This window comes from Cyprinodon variegatus, unplaced genomic scaffold (genome assembly GCF_000732505.1).
Source record: "Cyprinodon variegatus isolate N-32 unplaced genomic scaffold, C_variegatus-1.0 Scaffold246, whole genome shotgun sequence".
Classification (NCBI taxonomy): Eukaryota; Metazoa; Chordata; class Actinopteri; order Cyprinodontiformes; family Cyprinodontidae; genus Cyprinodon; species Cyprinodon variegatus.
The window spans coordinates 22,898-46,892 of NW_015150699.1; the positions used below are offsets into that span (position 1 = coordinate 22,898).

Below are 23,995 nucleotides of genomic sequence, written 5' to 3' on the forward strand. Positions count from 1 at the left end.
AAATAATATAATATAGTGTACTTTTTCTTTGTGTTTGTAATTTGTATAGTTGCTCTTAAATAAACGCATTCTCAGAAAATAAATAGTTTTTGTATATTAAAAAAATAGAAAGATGACTAATAGCTTCTCCATTATTAAACTGGTACATTATTTCTTTTAGGTTTGTGACACTATATTGGAGCATGCAAAACACAGATTTGCCTTCACAAAGCCTCAGAAGGGCAAGATTTATGTACAAAAATTAAACATGTACATGAAATTAAGTTTCTGTTTTTATAAATTGTTTTTGTAATGTTTTTTGTTGTTGGCATTCATATGAATATACTGGTGTGATAACTTAGTATACGTTTGATTGTTTTTTGGTATTGGTTCAGATATATGTTTATGCACAAAAAAATCTGCAGGATTTAGGAAGTTGTAAGACATAATATCAGCGTTCTTAGTTGTGATAAAGTTATGATGTATTACTCCATAAACCATCACTGGTAAGTGAGTTTAACAGAACTGAACTGCAGAACTAACCTAGACCTTCTTTTAATGAGGAAATGTAGGTTTTTGTTGTGATTTTTCTTTTCACACTATGAATTTACAAGTATTTTGTTTGATCTCAGTTGTGTCGCATAACCAAAGTGTGTTTGAGATTAAGGGCATAAAATTATAGTCAGGCATTCTCCAGCAGGACTTTCTGCCACAAAGTTGATATTTATGTATCAGCCATCAGCTGCAGCTGTTTTGTGTCCTGAATGGTAGTGCTGTAGGCAAGACCACACCAACCAAGATCAAGGAGTACCGAGACAAGACCAAGACACTAAGAGGCAAAGACCAAGACAAGACCAAGACATTTAGAGGTCGAGACGATCCAACTAATTAGTGAATATTGGAGCTGATATCCAGCTATCGGATCATTAAATCTCTAATAAATATCAGATACTTTGCTTCTTGTTTGCTTTCTTTTTATATATATCTATTAGCTCACTCAATGTTGTCATGCAAATTCTAAGTAATTTATTTTTTCTCTCCCTTTTAAAAAAAAAATGCACATCACAACTCTGTATCCGCTCCCAAGAGGGAATGTCTATCAAACGTGTGCAGGTGCCCATTTCTTCTCATGCACGCTCTGTTTAAAAGTTGCTGTTTGCATCACTCATACAAGCTTACTTTCCAAAAGAAGATCTGCCATTTTTCCACTTGGTCAGACTCAACACCAGTAAATGATAATGAGGATGAGCACGTAGGACAGACTAACGTAAACATAGCACCAGAATGATTGGCAATTAGGAGGACCACTTATTTTGATGGTCCAACCGGAAAACGAACATCCTCCACTATACCTTTAAGCAGTATAGTTTTTCAAACATATAATTTAGAAGGTATTTTACTTATTTTCCGTGTTACTACTGCTCTAATCTGCTTAAGACTAAGTTATATCTGAGGCTTAATTTATAAACTTACTCAGCCAGCTTAAGGAAGTTCGAAAATGAAAAGGGAATTATTTTATGAGCAGAAAACAACTTTCAAATTTGCCAATTCACACTGCGAGCTTTGCTTCACAATGTTTCTGTTGCTGCGACAAAACGGGGCAATGTTTCAAAAGGAACAGGCTTAAAGATTAGAATATCATTCATAACACAGCTCTCATATGTGCTTTCCAGACACCTTTTGTGCTGTGTCTTTTTATCAATTCATGTTAAAAAAAATCATAAGGGAAAATGTTTAGTATTCAATTAAAATACTGAAATAATTTCACAAAAACTGTCAGTAGATTTAGTTTTTAGTCATATGCTCAAAAACGGTTTAAAATGGTTTATTTGTAAACAGAGCAACCCAATTCTATAGAAAATGCCTTTCTAACAACATAAAAATGGAAAACATTTACACTTTGTGCAATGCAAATCTCAAGTAAATGATGATGGAAAGGAAGCAGAACAGAACAATGAGAATACACAGACTGATGTCAATAGACCGAGAAACTATCATGTTCCAAAGAACACTGTACAGTCACACCGTTATCTGTTATCATTTCAGCCAACACTGCAAGGTTTCACAATATCCATTAGTCATGCTAAAAAAAAAAATCATATGAGCTGAAAACTATTTGGATAAAATGTTTTTACAATATTTCTACTTTTCTAAGACTTTAAGACAAAAACTTAAATGACCTTCAGACTCTCAGATGCAGACAAGTGATGTGTTAGGCTACACTGGATTCACTGAGGAAGAGGCACTGCAGAAAACTTTTTGATGAGTGAACTCACATAAATAGATAAACACTCTCGTGGCAAAGATGCCCTGTTTAAAACTCAACAGTCAGAATGATAACAATCTGTCACCATGTTATAAAAGTGATCTTTTTTAAGCAACTTTAAAACACAGTCTCTGAAACTCACAAAGAAAAGTCTTGAGATAATGTATAATGCTATCTTGGGTGTAATATTGAACTATATATCAGTGTAAACAAATAAATAATCTATTTACAATCTAGCACAAATGCAAACAAACAAAACAGGCTGAGCCTAAATAATTTACAAAAGAAAATATAGTACAGACTTAGTATAAACATCTCTGCATGGTTGAAATCAATCACTCTTAGTTTCCGGTTAAAGAGCACATTCAGCTCAAGAGAAATGAAGAGAAACAGTGATGGTTATAGTTTCAGTTAGTTGGTTGTTTACATTTAGTCAGACAGTGCTCACTTACAGGTCAAAGGGAGCAAGCAAATGCAGGGAATCACAAATAATTGATTCCCTTGTAAGTGATTGTCCAGCGAGTGGTCACACAATAAAGAGAAAGATGTAGAATAAGTATATGGTTTATTTTTTGATATGATGCTTTTTAAGCTTGTTTACTGTGTTCAGTTTCTTTCCACGAATGGAAATATTGTACTGGAGCTTTAAGGAAAACTGAAACTGCAATGACTTTGTTTCCTGTCAGTGGATGAAGGCAAAAGATGCCTTTATGCAAAGTCTCATTCATGTCCAGCTGCTTCATTGATGACGGGATTTACTTGGAAAGATTCTTGTTTTTGTCCTTCTTCTGAATGACATCAAACTCAGTTATCTGCAGAAAGAAATGAAAGACAGCCGCCGTTAATAATACGTTTAGAGCGGAGAAAAAAAAGAGCGTCAGAATGGAGGAACATGTGCAATGTGGGCATTAGGAAGCGTGTCTTCAGCAACGTGGCTGTGATTGTGAATAAGTGCCGCAGGCTCATTTTCCACAGTTTAGCACTTGGCACTCAGCATAAGATCCTTGGACTGACGCACAAGGCCTTTCACAATGCAGCTGGGGCATTGTGCACGGGCAAGCTGTCAAGCACAAACGGCAGTTTTTGTTCTTGCAACCACACTCAACACACAAACTCTCAACCCTTTACCTGGTGAACACTGCTGGGAAGTCCGGTTTATCTGAGGTTTGGGAAACATATCAATCGCTTACAAAGTGTTCATTACATACACAAAAATATCAAAGTTTTCTCTTACAGCCATATGACAGAAAATATGAATTTAGCTGTTTTACGGTTTCTTCTACTGCTTCTTGTATCCATCTGTCAGTCTCTAACATCAGGCTCATGAAAGTTTCAAATGTGATAAGAGGTTTCTTTCATACCCTTTATATTTCCTAGTTCTTAAACATTCATTGGATTACTTGCTGTTTTTTTTTCCAGATTATTGTCATAGTCCAGGGTCAATGTTTGCTTTACACATATTTCCTGATTCTATGGCCACGAGTTAGTCAGGTTCCCAAACCTTCCCATTTTTAGCTCTGTTCTTCAAAGTGGGTATCATCTTGGAATGTTGCTTTTGGTTAAATCCAAAAAATGTGCAAATAATGAAGCTTTTGACTCATCTGTTTATCCTTATGTCCACTTTTCCCCAGCAAACTTTAGTCTGGCTTTCATGTTCTTATTAAATAGAGAATGTTTCTTTCATACCATGATGCTTAAACTTCTGCAGTCTCATATTGATTTTTACAGACAAACAGTTTTACATCATGAGTACCTAAACCTCTGAAGGTTATGTGATTACATTTTAGTAGTTCTGGAGAAGCAATTTAACATATTTTTGTATGCTTGAAGGGTGAACTTGAATGACTGGTGCTACATTACTTACAATTTTATTCTTACTTGTTTTTTCTTTGCATTTATTCATACATTTTTCCTTCTATAATATCAATCACATAAAGGATAGTATCTATTTTCTATAATCAACTGAGCAATACTGTAGTCGGAAAAATCTATTTCGTATTACATTTGTTTATTTGTTAATTAGTGCTGATTTTACTTCTATTTTCATATAAAAGTATCCATTCGGGCTGTTGCACATCTGCAAGGCTACATAGGGTGAGAGCTTTGTACTATTAGTGGGTGTTTGGAATAGAGGCCAGACTCCTTTATTCTCAAACTAATAACTCTTTTCTTCAATTGTCTGTAATGTGTTTGATTAGCAGTTATGAGGACCTTCACAGCAGACTTGAATTTAGTTAGAAAAAACTTGTCTAGATCAGAAGAGACAATAAAATAGAGCTGTGAGGGCTGTTATTATTGTGTTGTGTTTTTTTTTTTTCAAAGACAAATAAAGAGCTGCCTGAGTGATTACCAATAATCTTTATTTAACTAAATTGTATATTTCAATATTTTTTTCTGAAACACAAATGATAACCAAATGACACAAAATATTTATTATAAGGGATATTAACTGGCTATCTCAGGGTCATCATACCTTAAAATCTCATACCAGCCCCTGCCTAATCCCAATTAATAATCAATTACTAACTATATTTAACTAGAGCCAAACAAACAATATTTGATGGTTAAACATCAAACATTATGCTTTGGTGTAGGAATCTATGGTTAATTCAATTTCAAGAGACAAACTAGCCATTTTCTAAACTAAATAACCAAATATAAATAAAGGACAGACTGCTTGGATGTAAGATAAGAGATACCAGATTTATCCCAGATTCCTATGCTTTCAAAATGTTTTCTTTAACAAACAGACTTGTGGTTCCAGCTTACCTCGGCACTCATACTTGAGGTCGGAGAAGAATACCAACTCTTGTGAGAAGACAAACAGGCCTAACCTTCCTCCGGCAAATGTCTTGTCATAAACTGGTCCTGAGTCAGCCATGATCTGTTTCCCTTCATATACCACAACCCTAAAAAAGAAAAACAAGCCCTGTAAGCATAATGTATGATGTTTGCTGCATACAGGCAAGTGAATATATAGGCTTACCTTATAAAACCAGTCTTGGGTCTATGAATAAGATGCCATCTGTAAGCTGTGTAATCTTTCCAACCAATGTTTTTGGGGTCATGCCACAGAGTGCGTACCTATATAAAATTTTAGTTCAGTTTTTAGGGCATTATTTTTGTCGTCCAATAAAACAAAAATCAATACTGTCTGATTTAAACAGACAGAATTATAAAAAAAAAAAAAAGAAGATCAAGAGCTAGGACTGTTTTCACTCTAACATTTGGATGTCATCCTACCTGTCCGGGGGTGTTTCCTGTGTGCCACAATGCATTCCTGAGGTTTTCTCCAGTTCCTGTGGTTGAGTTGACAACTTTGAGTGACACGCCTGAGATGCCAAAGGCTTTGGAGGGTTTGTCCTCCCAGTAAGTCTGTGTGATCTGCTTCCACATCACAACGTAGAAGCGCCCGCTCGATTGATAGCCAAACACAAAGCCAGCATAGTCATCGTCTCTGTCTGTGTTCACATACATGGTTCCACTGAAGTCTACGGCACTGAACTCATCAAAACCTGTGGGAAGAAACCAAATATGATACACTCTCGGGGGGCTGCAGAGTTAAATGGATTTCTTTTGAAAAGCAGTGAGTCAGCATGAAATGCTTTCCTGACAGTAAACATTTTGCATGTGTGCTTCTCACCAACTGCAATTCCTGGATCTGAGTTTGCAGTCTGAACTAGCTCTTTGCCCTGATGTCTGACCATCCAGTTGGGATCAATCTGAGTTGTTCCCTTTGGATCCAAGTGGACCATCTGGAACTTTCTGAAGTCTGTAATACTAATAGCATTGTTCTCTGGACACACATCGAGGATATCTGGAATGCTGTCATTGTCAAAGTCGTCTTTGCACGCATCCCCTCTTCCATCACCTGTTTTGAATAAAACAATATTTAAAAGCATCAACAAGGTTGACCTACTTATGCATAGGATTGAAAATCAGCTGTGGCAGCTGTAAGTATCCTGACACTCCTACTACAGAGAATCATTTGCACGTTAAAAATGAAAAAGAAATGGAAAAGTTACCATTCATTTAAAAAAAATGTGTCTAATACCCATGCCAAGTCTACTGAAGCAAATCATTAAGTCTTTTTTTCATACAAATTCAACAAGTTTTCCAAACAAACGGCCCAACCTCTGCAGGAGTTTAACTGCAGTCCAGGAACACAGGAAGACAAATAGGCCAGTGGTTTAAAAAGGGGCACTGCATGAAAGTAACTAGCTTCCATTTGTCAGCAGCTTTGTTACTGTCCAAACGAGCTTGAATGGTTCTATCAAATTAGCACAATCTGACAAGCTTTAAAGAGTGTGAAGGCGAGCTTTCCTACTCTGTGGTCTGTTTCCAGTTACAGACAGCTGTACAAACTCCAGGTAACCCTGCTTTAAATGGGACTCTTTGGATTAATCACGAGCAAAGCCGAAAGGAAATAAAAACTTCACAACCTGGCATTCACCCCTCTGGCCATCTAAGTCGTGCAGAATGACATCACTCGTACCGACCCACTTTTTGACTTTTTCCACAGCCTCTGTACTTCACACCTGCTGCAGGGAGACTAATTGCTGAGCATCAAGGAGAAAGCAAAACCTCATCAAGTAAAAAGAATAAATAAAGACTTTGTGGAGTTTGGAGGAGCTAGACCGGAGAATACTGGACTGTGCACATTCAGTTATAGATGACCAATTACAAAGAGATAAGCAACAACAGTTTTGACAGCCTCCGTCTGTCATGTAAAAAGAGTTTAACACGCATAAAGAATAAGAACCACCTTGTCTGTGTTTAGTTAATTCTCATCTTAACTAACCTGAAAGTTTTCCAGATCCAGCATGCTAAATGCCCAACAGTGGTAAAAGCTCAAAATAATAAGATACAGCCATTGTTGCTCTTACTTTCGCCTTCCTGTTATCTGCTTAAGTTCTGGCTCTTGCTCACTGTCCTGCAACCCTGAATAAACCACAGCCACTTTCTAACAAGTCATAGAGAAAATACACTGAAGCTGAAAATAGCTAACTCTGAGTCTTTTTTCCTTAGTAATAGCACCCACCCCAAAGGACGTTGCTATCTGTCTGACCCGATTTCTGGAATATGGTGTACAATTAGGTCCCATTTACACTACCCTTTTGAAACCGTGCCAAGAACGGTCAAAGCACGGTAAGCGAGACTGTTGGGTGTAAATGGAATGCAACTGAACCCATGCCAGACACAACCGCACTTGAACTAGTAATAGTTCAACAGTAGGGCTCGGCATGGTTAAGTTGTGGCTCGGTTCTCTAATAACAAAGAGCACATGAGCAGACCACATCATCTCCTATTTACAGTCAGCTGACTCATTTTGCTGGTTTTCCAGGGTGTTCAGCTTTGCAATTCATAGATCTCTTCAACTGTTCACAACACAAACTCAACCTCTTAACAATAAATGGCATCAAGAGCTGGGATGATGCCAAGACTGAGGCTCTCGGTAAAATTCAGGCGGAGGACACTGTCCAGGCATATGAGTTCCTGAGTGTTATGGGCACCACCATTTTTGTTTGCATAATTCCCGCTTTGAGAGCTCTAGTATTGTGGACACCCAATAGGAGGTAATCAATCCATGCTAGCATTATATATAAATGGTGGCAAGAACCTCTGCACGGTTAACTGATCCAAGCTTGGTTCGAACTCGGCACGGATCGGTTTCAGAGAGGTAGTGTATACCGTATGGGGCATTAGTTTGGAGGACAAAAAGGATTTTCTAATAGTAAACAACTTTAAGAACGTTTTTCTGCATATTGCAGGTTTTACCTCTATGGGTCATACTGTATCTGTTATCATAGAGTCAATTGGTTAAATGCTATGTACTCACCATCAGCATCCTCTTGGTCTTCATTAGGTGTTAGTCTACAGTTGTCCTTGTCATCAGGTATACCATCATTATCATCATCATAATCACATGCATCTCCTTTCCCGTCCTTGTCATGGTCTGCTTGGTTTGCATTGGCCACATAGGGACAGTTGTCTAAATTGTTCTGATGACCATCTTCATCAATGTCCTGATTATTATCACACTGGTCTCCAACCAGGTCATTATCCCCATCAGTCTGTCAGATTGATACAAATGCATTTATTAATATTTCTCACAGCTGCTGTGTGGTTGCATTATTTATAGGTTATTACCTGGTCGGGATTATGAAGCAATGGGCAGTTGTCACATTGGTCACCAACGCCATCCATGTCTGTATCCTTCTGGTCAGTGTTGTATACATAGGGGCAGTTATCACTCTCATTTGGAATTTCTAGGGGGAAATTACATGATTAGAACAACAATTTTCAATTTGGAAACTATAATTAAAATAATTTGAGTCAATTTTGAAACTAATCATAACCAGTTTACCATCTCCATCGATGTCCACAGCACAGGCATCCCCTTCACCATTATGGTCGGTGTCTATTTGGGCAGGGTTGTGTTCATAGGGACAGTTGTCACAGCGGTCACCTACTTCATCCTTGTCAAAGTCAAACTGGCGGGGATTGTAAAGGAGGGGGCAATTGTCCTAAAGGTGGGAAGTGCATGCTTGTTAATATCTGTTGTGCAAACAGTAAGTTGTAGAAAGACAATAATCTAGATTTTGTTAGTGATTTAAATCTTAGATTTGTTTGTAAAACTTCAATTCTGGCAAACTGCTGATTCTACCTTCTATTCAAGTAAAATACAAGGTAATAGATAAAAGGACAACAGTGAAATAACTTTCTTCTGACTTACTTGCTGGCATAAAAAAAAAAAAAAAATCAGTTCCCATTTACATGCCTCACTGAAAATAAAATGCCTTACTTAAATCTACATTTTCTTTCAGTAAAAAGTTTTTTAGATCTTCCCTCACTTGTGCAAAGAGGTGAACCTGATGTTTTTCTAAAATTAACTATTGGGTTCTGCTGGGTATAATCTACGACTTTAGGGGAAATTAATTGTTTTTTTTTTTTATCCCCTGACAGTTTAGAATAGTAAAAGTTTGTGATTTTCATACTCGCTCATCCATAATTCCATCATTGTCATCGTCCTTGTCACAAGCATCTCCTTGGCCATCTCTGTCAAAGTCCTCTTGACCAGAGTTTGGTAAGTTAGGGCAGTTATCCTAAAATGAGTTGCAAGACATTTGCAAGGTTCATCATCTAAATGTGGTGTCAAAGCAGAGAAGGCAACATACAAACAAGTCAATGACAATACCTTCTTGCAGTGATATGTGTTGTTGGCACTGCAGACCAGATTCTGATTGGGCCATCCATCTAAGTCTGAGTCCTCTCCACAAATAAATCCGTCCCCAGCGTAGCCAGTGCGACACTCACATTTGTACATTGGGTCACTGAAATGGCTGATGTATATACATTCAGCATATTTGTGACAGCTGTGGGTCTTGTCTTTACAAGGGTTCTCTGGCTCACATATCTTACAAAAAAAGAAATGTGAAATTAAGATGTTATGATATGCAGTTGGCATCAAAGAACAACAGATGGAGTGACTTTTACTAAAGTGACTCTTTCAGTCTTTGTACTGTTTCTGCTTCGTGTTAGGGTTGCTTACTTTATAGTCTTTCTAAATAATTTTTTTTTTTTGTCATTTAGAAAGAACTTGTTTAAATCAAACATATTAGTTTGCAAAAAAAATAAATAATCAGAAGAGGGACCAGTTCCATAACCTGGTGTGCAAGCTGAATTCAGTATTTGTGAGTTCACAAACACCCACAATCACTCTAGCTGATATGGTGCGAGTACGAGGGGCAGCCAATCACATTGCAGTATTATGATTCAAGTCGTGGCATATAGCTATGACAAAAGCAAAAGGTGCTAAACCCAAAATAAAAATGGCAGCAAACAAAAGAAAAAAAGGGTATTAGTAGCTCCTGTTTTCACATCTGTTTTGTCAGAATACACAATTTCATCTTTGAAACAAGAGAGTAAAACCATAGGTTATGAAGGTTTCGCATTCTGTCAGCTGACAATTTAATTTGTTACTATGATTAGCCTAAAACCAAACTTTGGTGGGCGGGCACTAGGTGTTGCTTTGCGGTTCTGATTAACCGCCCTCCTTTCCTTTTCAGAATTGATGGGAGCAGAATGTAATGTGTAGCACTAAATCTGAGTGCTACAAATTATCAATCTATCCTGCCAGGTTAGCTCTATTGAGCACAAATCATTTCACAATTTTCTATTTAATAGCACCAGTGAATTACTGCAGCACACAGCTGCCCTTCATTACCAGTGGGTGAAATATTAGATACCACACAGTGAGTTCACAGAGCTCCAACTTAAAGCCAGATCCAGCTTTTGATCAAATATGTGCAATAGAGCATTTTATTCCAAATAATAAGCAGTTTTCCATCCTAAAAAATGAATAAACTGGAACTGAAACAATGTAAAATTGAACAGGCATGTGCACAGGGTGTAGAGCAAAATAAAAAAAAAAAAGAAACAATGACTGATGTTACATGGCAGGGTCTCTGCGTTTTAGTTTTCCATGAATTTGGTGATCAAAAGAATAATAAAAACTGTATCCCAGTAGAGTGATATATATATATATATATATAAAATGTCCTTATACCTTTTCCAGAGACAAAACTCAACAGCTGTGACATTGTGTTCATAATATCTTACTCAAAAACAACCTGTTTCTGATCTTACAAGGCCCAGCAATGTATGGCATATGTTAATGGTTATGGGGTTACCCCACACTGCTCCATCTACTTACTGGTACTGGTCAAGATAAGTTATATTCACATAAGTTCACTTACTCAGTTATTTTATACTATTCAACCCAACAGAAATAAATCAATACCTTCTATTTTAACTCTTTTAAAGCTACAACTGTCAATTCGTCAAAGATGCTGAATGAGTGCCACACAAACTCACTTGTTTGTTTGTTCTGGCTGCATCAACACCCATGCCAAAAGGCTGCGTTCCTTTGTAGCGCTTTGGACAGGGCAGACAGTGGAAGCCCGGGTCTGTATTGACACAGCGCTGCGTTCCACCCACTTTGTAACAAACATCAGACACCATGTCACACTAGAGGAGCAATGAAGGCAAAATGAAGAAACAAATTTAGAAAATTGAAGTGTCAAAACCAGGATTGGTTATGCGCCTTTTAGGGTTTGTGGCTTTCACCTCATTGATGTCATCACAATGGGTGCCATTTCCCCGAAAACCAACGGGACAGGGGCCACACTCCCAGGAGCCGTCTGGAGAGCTGTTACAGTCCACCCCGCCAAAACAAGGATTAGACAGGCATCCATCTGTCAGGGCAGAGAAATGTGTGCAAAATAAAACAAACAGAAAAGTGGCAATTGGAAAAAGTTAATCCAAAGAACTGGTTTTGTGTGCACCAAAGTTAAGGGCATAATTAAAATAATATAATGTAATGAATAATTAAAAAAAACAAGTTATTTGCCAGCTTTGCTTGACCTAGTGAAGACAAATAATCAAAGTGATGAGTGTTGGATTGGATGAAAGGCTGAGCAAACTTCCCTTTACTTTCTTTGCCTTAGCCTCTTTTATTGTGTTGTCATAACATTCTCATGAAGGATGCACATCATTTAATTTCCATACCTCCTGCAACTGTAACTAGTTTTGCTTAAAGTTAAGCGATGATATAAACAAGTTGTGTTAATAAAAAGGGGAAAAATTCACTCACCAATGGGGCAGTCATCCTTGTTGCAGATGTCACTGTCAGTGGCCTCTCCAATGCACTTCTTGCCGCCATACTGAGGATGAGGACTGTTGCACTCGCGTGAACGACTTTTGATTCCTCCTCCACATGTTGCAGAACAAGTTGCCCATGGAGACCATGGCCCCCAACCCCCATCAACTAAGAGGAAAATAAATAAATCACATGTTAGATGTACAGTGCCTTGAAAAGAAGCCCACTCATTTTTCCAATAGTGATGAACCTCCAGTCTAAATAAAGACCCTTTAGATTTTGATATAGTTAGATGAGAAAACCAGAACTGCAGCCTTCGCTCTGATCCATCCCAAAGGTGTTCTATAAAGCTGAAGTCAGCATCCTGGCAGGTCAGTCAACTTCCTTTCCTCTCCAAACTGTATAAACATGCATCCATGGCAGTAATTGGAACAGCTAAATACAAAAATTTGATGTTGTGACTCAAAACTTCTGGCAATACTAAAGAATATTCTTCATTCATGTCAAACACTACTTGGCAATAAAGCTCTTTCTGATTCTGATAAGATGCTTTACTCCTTTATAATTTAACATGAGATCAGATGAGACCATCCCTTACATATTAGTATTATGAAACATTTTCTTCATTCATTTTCCATTTAGTAATAAAGAAGTTATTTGCAGTAGTGTTGAGTGAAAAGGTACAAATTTGATTACCAACCCACTTTCACATTGTTGAATTTGTTTAAATGAAAGTGAAGCTTTAAGAATATTTTCTGAAAACTTCAAAAAGAATTGTTTCACTGAAGAGGAAAGAAAAATGGTGAAAATTAGGTAATTAAAACCACTAAGTACTTTAACCCTTGTTAAACAGAATGCTGAGAACAGCTAAAACTATACTAATTAGGTAAAAGAAAATGCTACACAACACCTTACCAAAACAAAAGCATGGTAGTGGCAGCATCATGCAGTAGTGACATGCTGAAATAGCCCAAAATTAAAGCAAATAATAAATACATGAAGATTTAAATTTTTTTTGGTATTTTACATGCCTACAAATAGGACAGAAGTTTGTCTTCCACCATGCACCCAAGTGTACCGTTAACGCAACATTTAAAGGCCTTAAGGGAAATACAGGAATGGCTCCGACCTCAGGCTGACAAAAGATCGGAAGCATGATTTAGAATAGCGCTGCACAGCAGCTGCACTCATCTAGTTTGATAAAAATGAAGCAGCTGCACCTTGATAAATGAGAAAAAATCCCAGTGACAAATCTGCCAAATTTATAGTCATACCAATTTCAGACTTGCAGCTGTAAGTGCTGAAAAATGTCTCTCAACATATTACAAAAGAGAATTTAAAAATATCATTTATTTCTTTATTTTTTAGTTGAGCTTTTATTCTTAATAAAGTCCTGCACAAGTAATTTTTCATTGATTTTCATGTCGGCAGAATGAATGATGCAAAGTTCATAAAAAAACAAAAACTTGTGCAGGAATATTCATAGCGGTTCTGATTTTTTTGGATGGGTCAGTATTTTATTGCTTTTTTTTTTGGTCTAACATTTGGTTTCTAAACAAACAGCCTTGCAGAAACAGAAGTATAGAGGCAAATACTGCAAAAGAAAACAAATGGAGCTTATTTTGCTCAACATTTCCTGACAGACTGACAGGAGGTCAGTCCAAAGCACATGGGGAATGCTGCCCTGAGGGAAAACAAGGACTGAATGTTGGACATGTGAAAACACCAGATATTTCTAACCATGATGTTGCTCTTTAGAAATCTTTTGTTAGCTAAAATACTCACTCGGACAGGGTTGGGCAGTGCAGCTCTGAGTCTCTCTCCCGCTTCCTTCACAGTCTTTCCCCCCCAGCTGTGGCACAGGAGAATTGCAGTGCCGTATTCTGGTGATCTGTCCTTCTCCGCAGGTCACTGAGCAAGCAGACCATGGCGACCACAAACTCCATCCTCCGTCCTGGCGAACTGGGAATGACACATAACAAAACATTTTTCCTATGCTATCCTTTGGTTTTTCCATTTAATTAAATCTATAAACAGCAATCATTGTGTGATACCAATACACAGTGAAATGTCTTATTCAGCAAATTTAAACCTGTAACAAAATTTGAACAAAATCCACCATATATATCGAGTACTAGGAAAGGTACCTGCTTTTTTGTCATATTTAAATATTTTAACAATGAAACAGATGCGAATATTTGTAATATGAGTGTTGACAAAAGGCACTTTTAATACCAACTGATTCATTTATAAGGGGAGAAAGCCCCCTAAACAAATCTAACTCTGTCTTCAAAGCAGATTTGTTTTTGAGTGTAAACAACCCACTTCTTCCAAGATCTTCATTCTGATTATTTTTGTTTTTTAACCATGCAGAGGTGGACTAGACAATCTCCTGTGTATCATCGTCCAGCTCAATAACCAAGCATGTTTAAACTTCAGGGCATGAAGTGGTTGCTGGAGAAGATCTGATGCAGAACTGATAGTTTCTGTCATGATGTGTTGATGAATGCCCTGATTACTCATTTCATTCAACTGCCTAGCTCTGCCCAGTTCTCATTACCGTTCATTTGATCCAGCTGATTCAGCTTCTATTTGACCAACCTTTAACCCATCATCAGCGCCAGATTATTTGAGCCTTTGGTGAGGGTTCTTTAGCGTACCTGAGTGTTTCTGATTCCCTGATCCTGAACCTTTCTGCCTCTGGACCCCTGAGCCTGTCTGTCCATGTTCTGATCAGTTTGCCTGATCTGTCTTCGGAATCTGCTGGATTCTGCCTGTGTACCGAACCTGAAAGAGATTCCTGACACCGTCATGGGTTTCCCTTCGGTACCTCTTCGGATCTCCTGGCTTTGACCCCTTAGCACGTCTTTGACACCCGCTTTGGCTTCACCCTCTGGATGATCCTGACTTCCTTCATCTGCTATAAATTAGTGTCTGGGACTCTCTGGGTGGCTCCCGCTGCGTTTTGTTGGCATCCGGCTGGCTGGGACCAACCTCATCCTCTGGGCACCGACTGAACTTTAAGACCAGGTTAGTGGCTCACACTTTCATTACCATTCTCCACCAGGTATTCTCCACCTTGGTCACTAACCCGTGTTCTCCTCCTGCAAAGGTTGCTGTCTTCTACAGTTCCATCTTTAAAAAACATTTGGTGAAACCTAACTGTCTCTCCTCCTCAAAAACTGGGTCCTTTTGTTCTGAGCCTGACAGGTTCCAACAATTGTCTATGTCCTTAAAGCAAAACAGGCCCAGACCACCACACTACCACCATGCTGATCCGCTGGTATGATATTTTTGTCTGAAATGCTGAGTTAGTTTTTTGCCAGATGTAACAGGACCCACAATTCCCAAAAAATTAATGAAATGAATGTTCTCTGATGGGTCTTAATGTTTTTTTTTGGTATTTTTGTTCATCATTGGTTTCCACTCTTAAACTCGCCTATAGAAATGCTTTATTTCCCAGTCACTGACCCAGTCACTGACCATAGCCGAGGCAAGTGTGATCTGCAGTGCTTTAGATGTTGTTCTAGGCTCTGTTTTGGAGCTCTTCTATGAGTGCTGGATGTGATGTTTGGGTATTTTTTGGTAGATTAGGACCTTGTCGGAAGATTCGGCCGTGTTTGATGTTTCTAATTTTTTTGAATTATGGCTCTCAGTGTGGTGTGCACAGCCCTAGAATACTACCCTTTCCCGAATGGATAGATATCAATGACTTTATTTCTCATATGTTCTTAAAATTTTAAGATTAGGGGATGATGTGTTGCATTATGAGATGTTTTAGCTTTTTTAATAATGACAAGCACATTCTATGTAAGTGATTTCTTTCTACAGGTCTGACTGGTAACTTAATTTCCCCAAAATTTGGGTTTAATCACACTTAATTATTGGTTTAATATGGGGTAGAGTTTATTTTTATATTAGGTTTGGATAGATTCTTGTCTTACTAAATCCAACAATCATTTACAATCTGATTTTTAATATCTATTTTCTTTTTCTGTGATTTTGAAGCAAACTACTGTGATTATGAAAACCATTCAAGTTCGAGAAATAACGAAGAAATCAATAAGGGGCATTTTAAATAGCAAATACCAGGGAAGATTCCGTATTTCTTATATTTTTTGCATGGAAGGCATCGATGAGTCATTGCACTGTGGAGCAACGTCTCAGCCAGTGATTTATTTGGAATTAACTTTTGACAAGGCACACCCTGCAACACAGCGAGGAGATCCAGCTCCTTGCTAACACACAGACACACTGTGAGAGCCACATTTACGGAGACTGAAGCTCAGCATTTTGTAGTTTAAAAGATTTGGTATTGTCTTATAACTAAGCTGTAATGACTTTTTCTGAAGGTCCATTATGTTCTCACCTCCCCACATTTCATGAAAATGTTTTGTTTCTGATTAGTCAAAGGGGAAATGGAGCACAGATAATTAAACACAGACACAGTAATATAACATTGCAAAGGCAGACACTTCAAGATGAGGCCAGCTTGAGACAAAACAAAGTACTACTTACCACGACTGTCACATTTTCCCAAGCTACACTTTCGAGTCTGGATAGATGGTCCAGTACAGGGGTTGCTGGTTGCATCACATGACCGACCTCTCTGTTGAGTTCCTGTGCCACAGGTGACTGTGCACTGTGTCCATTCTGACCAGGGGGACCAGCCGTCCTCGCTGTCTTTAGCTTAAAAATATCGACATCTACTTACTATTTTACATTTAAGTACTGGAAAAAGATAATAATTTCTTGCTTTTTATTCTTGATGTCACTTTGTTTATCGAATGACTTCATCTGAAGAGCCCACAGAAGCCATTCTTAGTGTCAATAAATATGTGGTTTACTACCACAGACAAACTGGCTGCAAGAGTCATGTGCTATTAAACCTTAGCATGGATGGAATATAATTTTTATGAGACATGGCTCCATCAGTTTAGAGGAAAGAACATGAAGAAGAAAGACTAAGTTGGGTTCTTGTTTGCACTAGATTTTGTATAATCTACTTACGCATGCACACAGGGCAGCATTCCCCATCTATTAAAGAGGGGCTGGCACAGGCCACTGGTGGGCATGTTATCTGGTGGCAGACAATCTTGGACTCCTTTAATTAGTAGAAAATAAAATAGATATTACATTTACAAACATCAACAGTAGATTTCTATTGTTTCACATGAGTTGGAACTACCTGGCAGGTACATTTAGTGCAGCTGTCCACCACCCAATCTTCCTTGTCCTCAAACAGACGGCCGTCTTGCCAGCACATGTTTTTCTCTTTAGTGTCCTTCATTCTCCCAAGAGCCTCCTTCATGACAGTGTTCTCCTCTGTCTGAACACAAAACAGCAGATTTGTAGTGAGGAAAGACATCAGTCACAAATAATTAAGAAACTTTTATTATATGAAGATGAACTGTTTTGCATTATCATTGTGCTATACCTGTTGCAGGTATAAGGATCAAATACAGACAAAATAATTCTTAGCAACACATGTTGGGCTACATCAGGGAGTGTGAGAAAGATCAGTCATATAACAGTGCTGTTGCGTTGACCTCAACACTATACCTTTTTTTTTCTCTTGGCTCTGAGCTAACAGAGCTGTAAAACCTCCGGCTTACTATTTTTTTCTTCTTCTTTTTTGCAAAATTCAAGTTCCAACCCACTTGGAGACCAGGGGATCTGTGGCTGGACTCCCTCAAACTTGGGGAACTGTCAGTCGATTAACCGCTGCCAAAGATTTGAATGTTTGACTCTGCCTGCTTCCTCTTCAATGGGGAAACAGCAGTGTGCAGCACTAGAGTCTAAGACACCACTCGGGCTGGAAGAGCCTCAGGGACCCTTCTCATACCAGCCACTTTTTTTCCCCCCAAGGTTCATGCCAATATTCTCTTATTGCTGGGAGGCTCCCAGAGGAAATGCAAGAGCTGTTTAAACAAGGTCAGACATTAGACCGGACCGATGCATCGCCAGGGGAACACTTCCTATGTCCACATGTAACATGTCATAAAATCTGTCTGACTCATGCTTCCACAGATAGCAGGAGTCAAACGGGGTCAGTTATCACAAGCTGCTCTAAAAACATTGTGTGGCTTCTTGCTGTTTACTTCCAAACCAATATGCGTTACCCTAGTTACCCTGTTTAAAAGTATTTCTATCTGGATGCCACACAAAGAACTGCATGATTTATTCAGAATTCATAACACAAGAAAGTAAAGTGTTTGATCCAATCATTTCAGCCACTCACCACTTTTTGCAAACCGTCAATAAGGTTACTGACAACAACACGCAGGCCTTTCAGCTCTTGGAACATGATGCTAAGTTCTTCACACGAGCGTTCGCACATATCCGCACCCAGGTCATCTGTCTTCTGACCTATGATGTTTGTGGTGATGGAGGGGCTAACATCCACAATTTCTGCACCCTCTCCCAAACCGTTGTCATCATCTGAAAGCGAAAGGCAGAAGAGATGTAGGCCGCCACAGACCAGTGATGGGAAACACATTTAAGATCATTGTTGAAACATAGGTTTTATGATCTGCAGACAGTGTGACTTCCTCTTTGTGTAAGTCAGGGCTGGTTTGTACATATAGCCCATTTCAGTAGTAAGACAATTCAATGCTAATGTAATGTAACGTAATGTATTTTGGAGCCAAGCCATTCAATGATTTATGAACTAGCAGAAGTATTTTAAAGCCTATTTTAAAGGACTTTAGAATCGGGCTGATGTGCTCCACTTTCCTAGTTTTGGTGAGGACTCAGGCAGCAGCATTCTGGATCAACTGCAGTTATCTAATTGACTTTTTATGCAGACAAGTGAAGACAATGTTGTAGTAACCGATTCTACAAAATATCACCTTATTAATTCCTTTTTAAAGACCACATTGAGAAATTAAATAATTTTAAACATGAAGGTATTCTTTAGCAATATATTTTACTGTCTTTTTGTGCATCTAAAGGTTCAGTTCTGTGTCCATCACTGCACCTAGTGTTTAAGTTAAATTGGTAGTTTTTAGATGTATAACTTCTAAATAATCTTCCTTTGGTAGATTCCTTTTATAGCTTCAGTTTGTTTTAATTCGGCTGAATAACATTTTGGCACATCAATGCAATAATTTCTTCTATGTAGTTACCAAATGCTTGAATGGGCAATGTGAATGGGAAAATGTGGCCACATGGGATTCTTGTGATCTCTGATATGAAGTTATCTTACACAAAAACAGGAATAAAGAAAGTGCCATATGCCGTATAGCTGCTGTGACTTTTACTGTTCTCCTAAAACTAGATACAGTTTAGAGTCCTACTTAATTTAAAGATGAATTTGCCAAATATATGTATAATTTATATTAACTGTTGGAGGGCAAGAGAAAACTTTGATTGAGGAGCCCCTTAAAATTGGTAAACCTCTGTAGATTTACATGAAATTGATAACGCCATTTTCAGTTGATTTCAGTTAAGAATGTAAAAATCCTTGTCTCTAGATTGGAACCTAAAATCCTCGAGTGCAGCTTCTGACTACTGGCTGATTTGAAAGGCATAATCCTAAGTTTTCTTTGCACCTTCAAAACATCTGCAGCAGGAAAATCCAGCCAAGCATAACATGTCTACCAGCTGGGATCTTTGCACAAACACAGGTCACAGGACAAACAGGCTTAAATACAAGTCCACACTGCAGGCAAAGCCATCCTTTCTGGGAGGAGTTAGTAGAAAACCTTCTAACGTAATAACTGCCCACATTCCCTCACAGTTTACACCTTCATTTCCCCTCAGATTGCTTCTCTAAACTCCTAAGTCTAATTATATCACAGCACAGTTTCTGAATATGTTATTTCCAGAATAAACAATATTGAAAAGCTCAATGGAACACCTGTCATCCTGCCAAAACACAACCACGTATTTGCGTCTGACTTGGATCTGGTGATGCTAATTGGTGAAGATTAACATCAGATTGGGGACTCTAAATCAAAAAGTCATTCTACTTGGCCAGTGATGTCCCAAAATGCTTTATTTTCTCCCTAGCCTGCTGGATCCATTAGAATCTCAGGAGGACTGGTCTGTGAAAGCATTTACAAATTCTCCCCTCTCCCTGATTGACATTCTCATTTTTTTTCCCGAAGCACAGCAAGGGATAAATTCAACAAAGACTGACAGTAGGGGGGTAATTTTCACTCTGCTCGCTATGTCCGGTGTATCGGTTTTTACGAGAGTGGTTTGTATAGGTTTATAGGGGCCGTTTTGCATTAAATTCTCTGCCAGGTCGGAAGCTTGACTGGCACCAGTGTGTGCACAGAAGGCTTTAAGGCTGTGGTGACATTTGTTCGACAAATAAACTCCTGGAATCAAACACTTCTGGTTGCAATACATAGGAAAAAAGACATTACTGTGTGAGGATTTACTTTGCAAAAAGACAACAAAGCCTTGACTCTCAGATCTATAAAGCTTAGGATATGTTGCAAAAGGTCCTTGTGTACGATTCTGCTCTGGTGTCTGTACCTCTATAGCTGCTGCTCTTGTGAGACCTGCTAACGATCATGAGGTCCTTATTCTTAAATTGGACCAACCTTCAGCTGAAAGCAACCAAAGCAGCCAGTTTATGATCTCACCATAAGCGTGTGTGAGTGTGTGTGTGTGCTTGTATGAGCAGCTGGAAGAGGAAGCTCTGTGATCTGCAGTAGAGCCTTCACTCTCACTTTCCCTCTTTTTCTATTTTCTTTCCCAGGATATTATTCCAACTCCATTGCCAATGGAAATAAATGTAAGCATCTGCATTTCTTTTCGTGCACTGCTCGACCTCAAAGCCACTGCGTCTTCACCGCTATTTCCACAAGCGTCAAGCGACCACGGGAGATCCTCGCCACGTATCTGGAGGCTTCTTTTTGACCCAAATACAGTAAAAGCCCTAAAACCCATACAGCGGGGGTCAGACGGCGGAGCTAAACTGGCTGCTGTGGTGGATATTTAATGAAACACAGGCATGACATGGGATTGGGGGGGGTTGCATGTGAAGGAGTCTTTAAGTCACATCTGTGAGGGTTCGGGCTTGAAACACTTTGAAGCTATGATAAGTTTGACTTAAGTTTTTGATTCTGGAAAAAAATATTAGGGTCTCAACTTATAGGTCATGCTACAATCATTCAGATGCAAGCTGTTCTAAAAGCTTGTAATAACCTTTTCCAAATAAACACTCCCCTCTCACCTAGTCTTGTGACTTCACAGTCTCTGCTCAGCAGGATGTCTTCCACTGATGTATCAAAGATGAAGCGCACGTTCTGAAGGAGACCCTTTTTTTTAAAAAAAACAAAAAAAACAAACAGCATGTCAATTGATTTTATAGTCATTTACCTCTTTTAAACATCGGGTCTGTTTTCCAGGCCAAAAGACCATCATTCTCACAGGTTCCAAAAAGAGGCTACTCTCCATCTTACCCTAAAGTGGTTCTCCCGAATTGATCCCTTTGCCACATACATTCGACTCCCCTCTGCCTGCAGACGTTCATAGAATGGCTCATCCAGGATAAAGCTGTCAATCAGGCTGCAACCCACAAACAGGTTTGCATTCTCCCCATGAATGTGAAGTGTGATGTTCTTCCACTGCGAGTCAGCCAGGTCCACATCCTCAAATGAGACCACATTCTGCGAGCGATCCACCCAGTACACCAGGTCCAGGGTGTTGGCACGTCCATTGGAGACAATCTCAAACTGACGCCTGCCGTCAGGGCCCTCCAGGCCAATCAAGGTGCCCCTTGAGGCGCGATCCTGGCGGATGCTGGCGATGAACACAAAGCCCTCGTTGTTTTGGATCTGTTGTAGTATTTGTTTTAATATCGGAGGACTGACTGGGGGCAGGTGGTCGAAGCGGATGAAACGGTAGGCAGGGAGATCGGAGTATTGGCCCCGGAACTGTTTGGCCCCCAGAGTCTTGCGGGTGATGTGGCTGATTTCGAACATATCAAATGATGTTTCATCTTCCTGCTCGCCATCTTTAAAGGGTTGAAAATTGGAAGTCAGGTTCATTTTGGGTGTTAATAAAAGTTTATAATTTTTTTTTTTACTAAATCGCAATCAAAACAATCAAAATGTAAGAATTACACTTATTAATCATAATAATCATGTAATAAATTCAATTTGCAGAATAAACTGGATTCTGTGCTGATTATTAATAAATACGCAGATAATCCACAAAATTATACTCACCTTGGGGTGTTACCTGATGGAATGTGAATGAGAGCAACAAGAACAGAAAACTCCTCTTGAGTAACATATTTCCTGTATAAAACAATAACACTTTTATTAGCTTTTCCTAGAGCCGCCTAGTCTAACATTTGCTATATTTTATGAGCTTCCTAACTTTTCTTTTGACTTCAAATTGAGGTACAAATAGAGCAAATAAAACAACTAATGCATTACATGTAAAATTAATTAGAAAAAGCCCATAAACTAAATATGTTTATTATACTTGCACTGCAAAAATAATCTAGAAATAAGTAAAACGTTTCTTAAATCGAGTGTATTTACCCTTTATTTTAGAAGGTTAATGGTATGATTTGCCAATTGAATGAGTATTTTTACTCTTAAAATAAGATAATTAGATATTATGCACTTGTAATAAGACAATGCAGTTGCATTTTCTTGTTTTAAATGTAAATTGTCTTGTTCCATTGGCAAAGTGTCTCACTTACCAACTCAATTCAAGACAAAATGCACTTATTTTAAGAAAAAAAAACGACTCTTAGATTTTCATTTTTGCAGTGTGTATTCATGTTATTATTTCTTGAATATAAAAGAATGCAAAAACTGTGAATTAAAGACAATGCAGCAATCGAGAAATGCCAAATTCTAGAGAGCTGTAGCCTAATTGAGACAAATTAAAATAAAATTGAGCTGCACAGTACTATTTTTGAAGCTTTTTTTGGTGTTAAGAAAAGATAAATCAACTCAAAGAACATAAAGTTAAAGAGAAAGAAGGTTCAAGAAGCTGACTTACCTCACTAATTTGACTATTTTTTTAAACTCTGAATAATATCCACCAGCTGCACAAAAGCCGTCAAGTTAAACTTAAAGTAAGACGGCTTATTTTATAGGATGAACCCAGACTGAAATGAATGGGAAGCGGTATTTCCTGCAAAGTCCGTGCGTAAAAAACGCTCCAAGTCCACCTTGCTCCGCTACATCCACAGTCTGGAGGAGCCGAGGCGCAGCAGTGACTGGGGTCTCCACCTCTCTCTCTCTCTCCTCTTTTATTTAGAGACTTGCAGAAGAGCCCGTCTGTCACCGTCTCTCCTGGATGAACGGTCTGCGGTGGGGTGTCATGAGACAGTTACATAAAGGAAATCTTCCGATAGCAATTGTGTAATATGCTTATCCCTCGCATAGCCTGACTGTGGGACACGTGGCCCCTCCCCTGTTGTCTCCCACCTTGATGCGCAGCAGTCTCTCTCCCTGTGAAGCCCTCTTTCTCATTGTGCTGGCAGCTGAGTCACCGTATCTAAAAGGAGCCCATTTAAAACAAACGAAAAGCTAAATTTAAATGATACTCTGCCTAAAATATGCATTTTCCATTAAAGAAGTAGTTCTTTCAACAAGGAAAATAAAACTACTCAAACCAACCTTAATCTCATTCCCTAATAACTGGTGGCAGTAACAGCTATCAAATATTTTCAACTGGTACCCTTTCTTTGAAATAGCTGTGGTGGAAATTTGGGTCACGCTTCTGTGCAGAGTTGCTTTAAGCCAACACTAAATAACTTTTCAACATTCATAAAATATTTTCACAACTTTTGTGATTATATGTCGACTTACAACTAGTTAAATGGAAACTCTGTCATGACCCGAGGAGGTCTGTATCTGTTTCACCAATACTAAGCCACTTTGAAGGTGGCAGTAACCCTGCCACACAAAACAACTGCAAATGTGCCGACTGCTATACGGCATATGTCACTTTCTTCTTTACCCGTTAATTAAGAAGACGAAAGACGATGCAACTATGTTACCCATATGGCAGAAGTCACCAACCTTTTTAAGGCTTAGGGCCACTTCAAGGGTACTGAGTCTTAGGAAGGGCTACCAATACTGGTGCAAGAACTGCAAAGGTCGGCG

The 23,995-nt window shown here is 38.7% G+C and overlaps 1 protein-coding gene across 2 annotated transcripts; it reads right to left on the reverse strand.

The window, feature by feature from the left end:
- Positions 1-1,774: 1,774 nt before the first annotated feature.
- On the reverse strand, positions 1,775-23,266 carry thbs2 (thrombospondin 2). 2 transcript variants are annotated; one of them, XM_015381998.1, is made up of 23 exons: positions 22,884-23,266; positions 22,094-22,165; positions 21,326-21,879; positions 21,097-21,181; positions 18,148-18,347; positions 17,095-17,235; positions 16,917-17,010; positions 16,425-16,595; positions 13,692-13,868; positions 11,901-12,074; positions 11,375-11,502; positions 11,123-11,275; positions 9,444-9,662; positions 9,244-9,351; positions 8,613-8,772; positions 8,396-8,514; positions 8,085-8,319; positions 5,889-6,116; positions 5,489-5,760; positions 5,232-5,329; positions 5,015-5,154; positions 3,374-3,404; positions 1,775-3,057 (listed from the first exon to the last, which is right to left on the reverse strand). In XM_015381998.1, exons 2-23 carry the CDS (start codon positions 22,158-22,160, stop codon positions 3,054-3,056), a joined length of 3,558 nt encoding a protein of 1,185 aa, XP_015237484.1. In that variant the 5' UTR covers positions 22,161-22,165; positions 22,884-23,266; the 3' UTR covers positions 1,775-3,053. The 2 variants fall into 2 exon arrangements, with proteins under 2 accessions (XP_015237484.1, XP_015237485.1); XM_015381999.1 differs by lacking the exon at positions 3,374-3,404 and having other exon boundaries at positions 1,777-3,057; positions 22,884-23,265.
- Positions 23,267-23,995: the final 729 nt, after the last annotated feature.

Excerpts from the sequence above, each read along its gene's own strand:
- thbs2 (XM_015381998.1), bottom strand. The coding sequence starts at position 22,160 with ATGTTACTCAAGAGGAGTTTTCTGTTCTTGTTGCTCTCATTCACATTC. Across the intron at positions 11,276-11,374 it reads ATTGTGATGACATCAATGAG|TGTGACATGGTGTCTGATGT; the intron begins GTGAAAGCCACA and ends TTGCTCCTCTAG. Across the intron at positions 8,320-8,395 it reads TGCTTCATAATCCCGACCAG|ACTGATGGGGATAATGACCT; the intron begins GTAATAACCTAT and ends TCAATCTGACAG.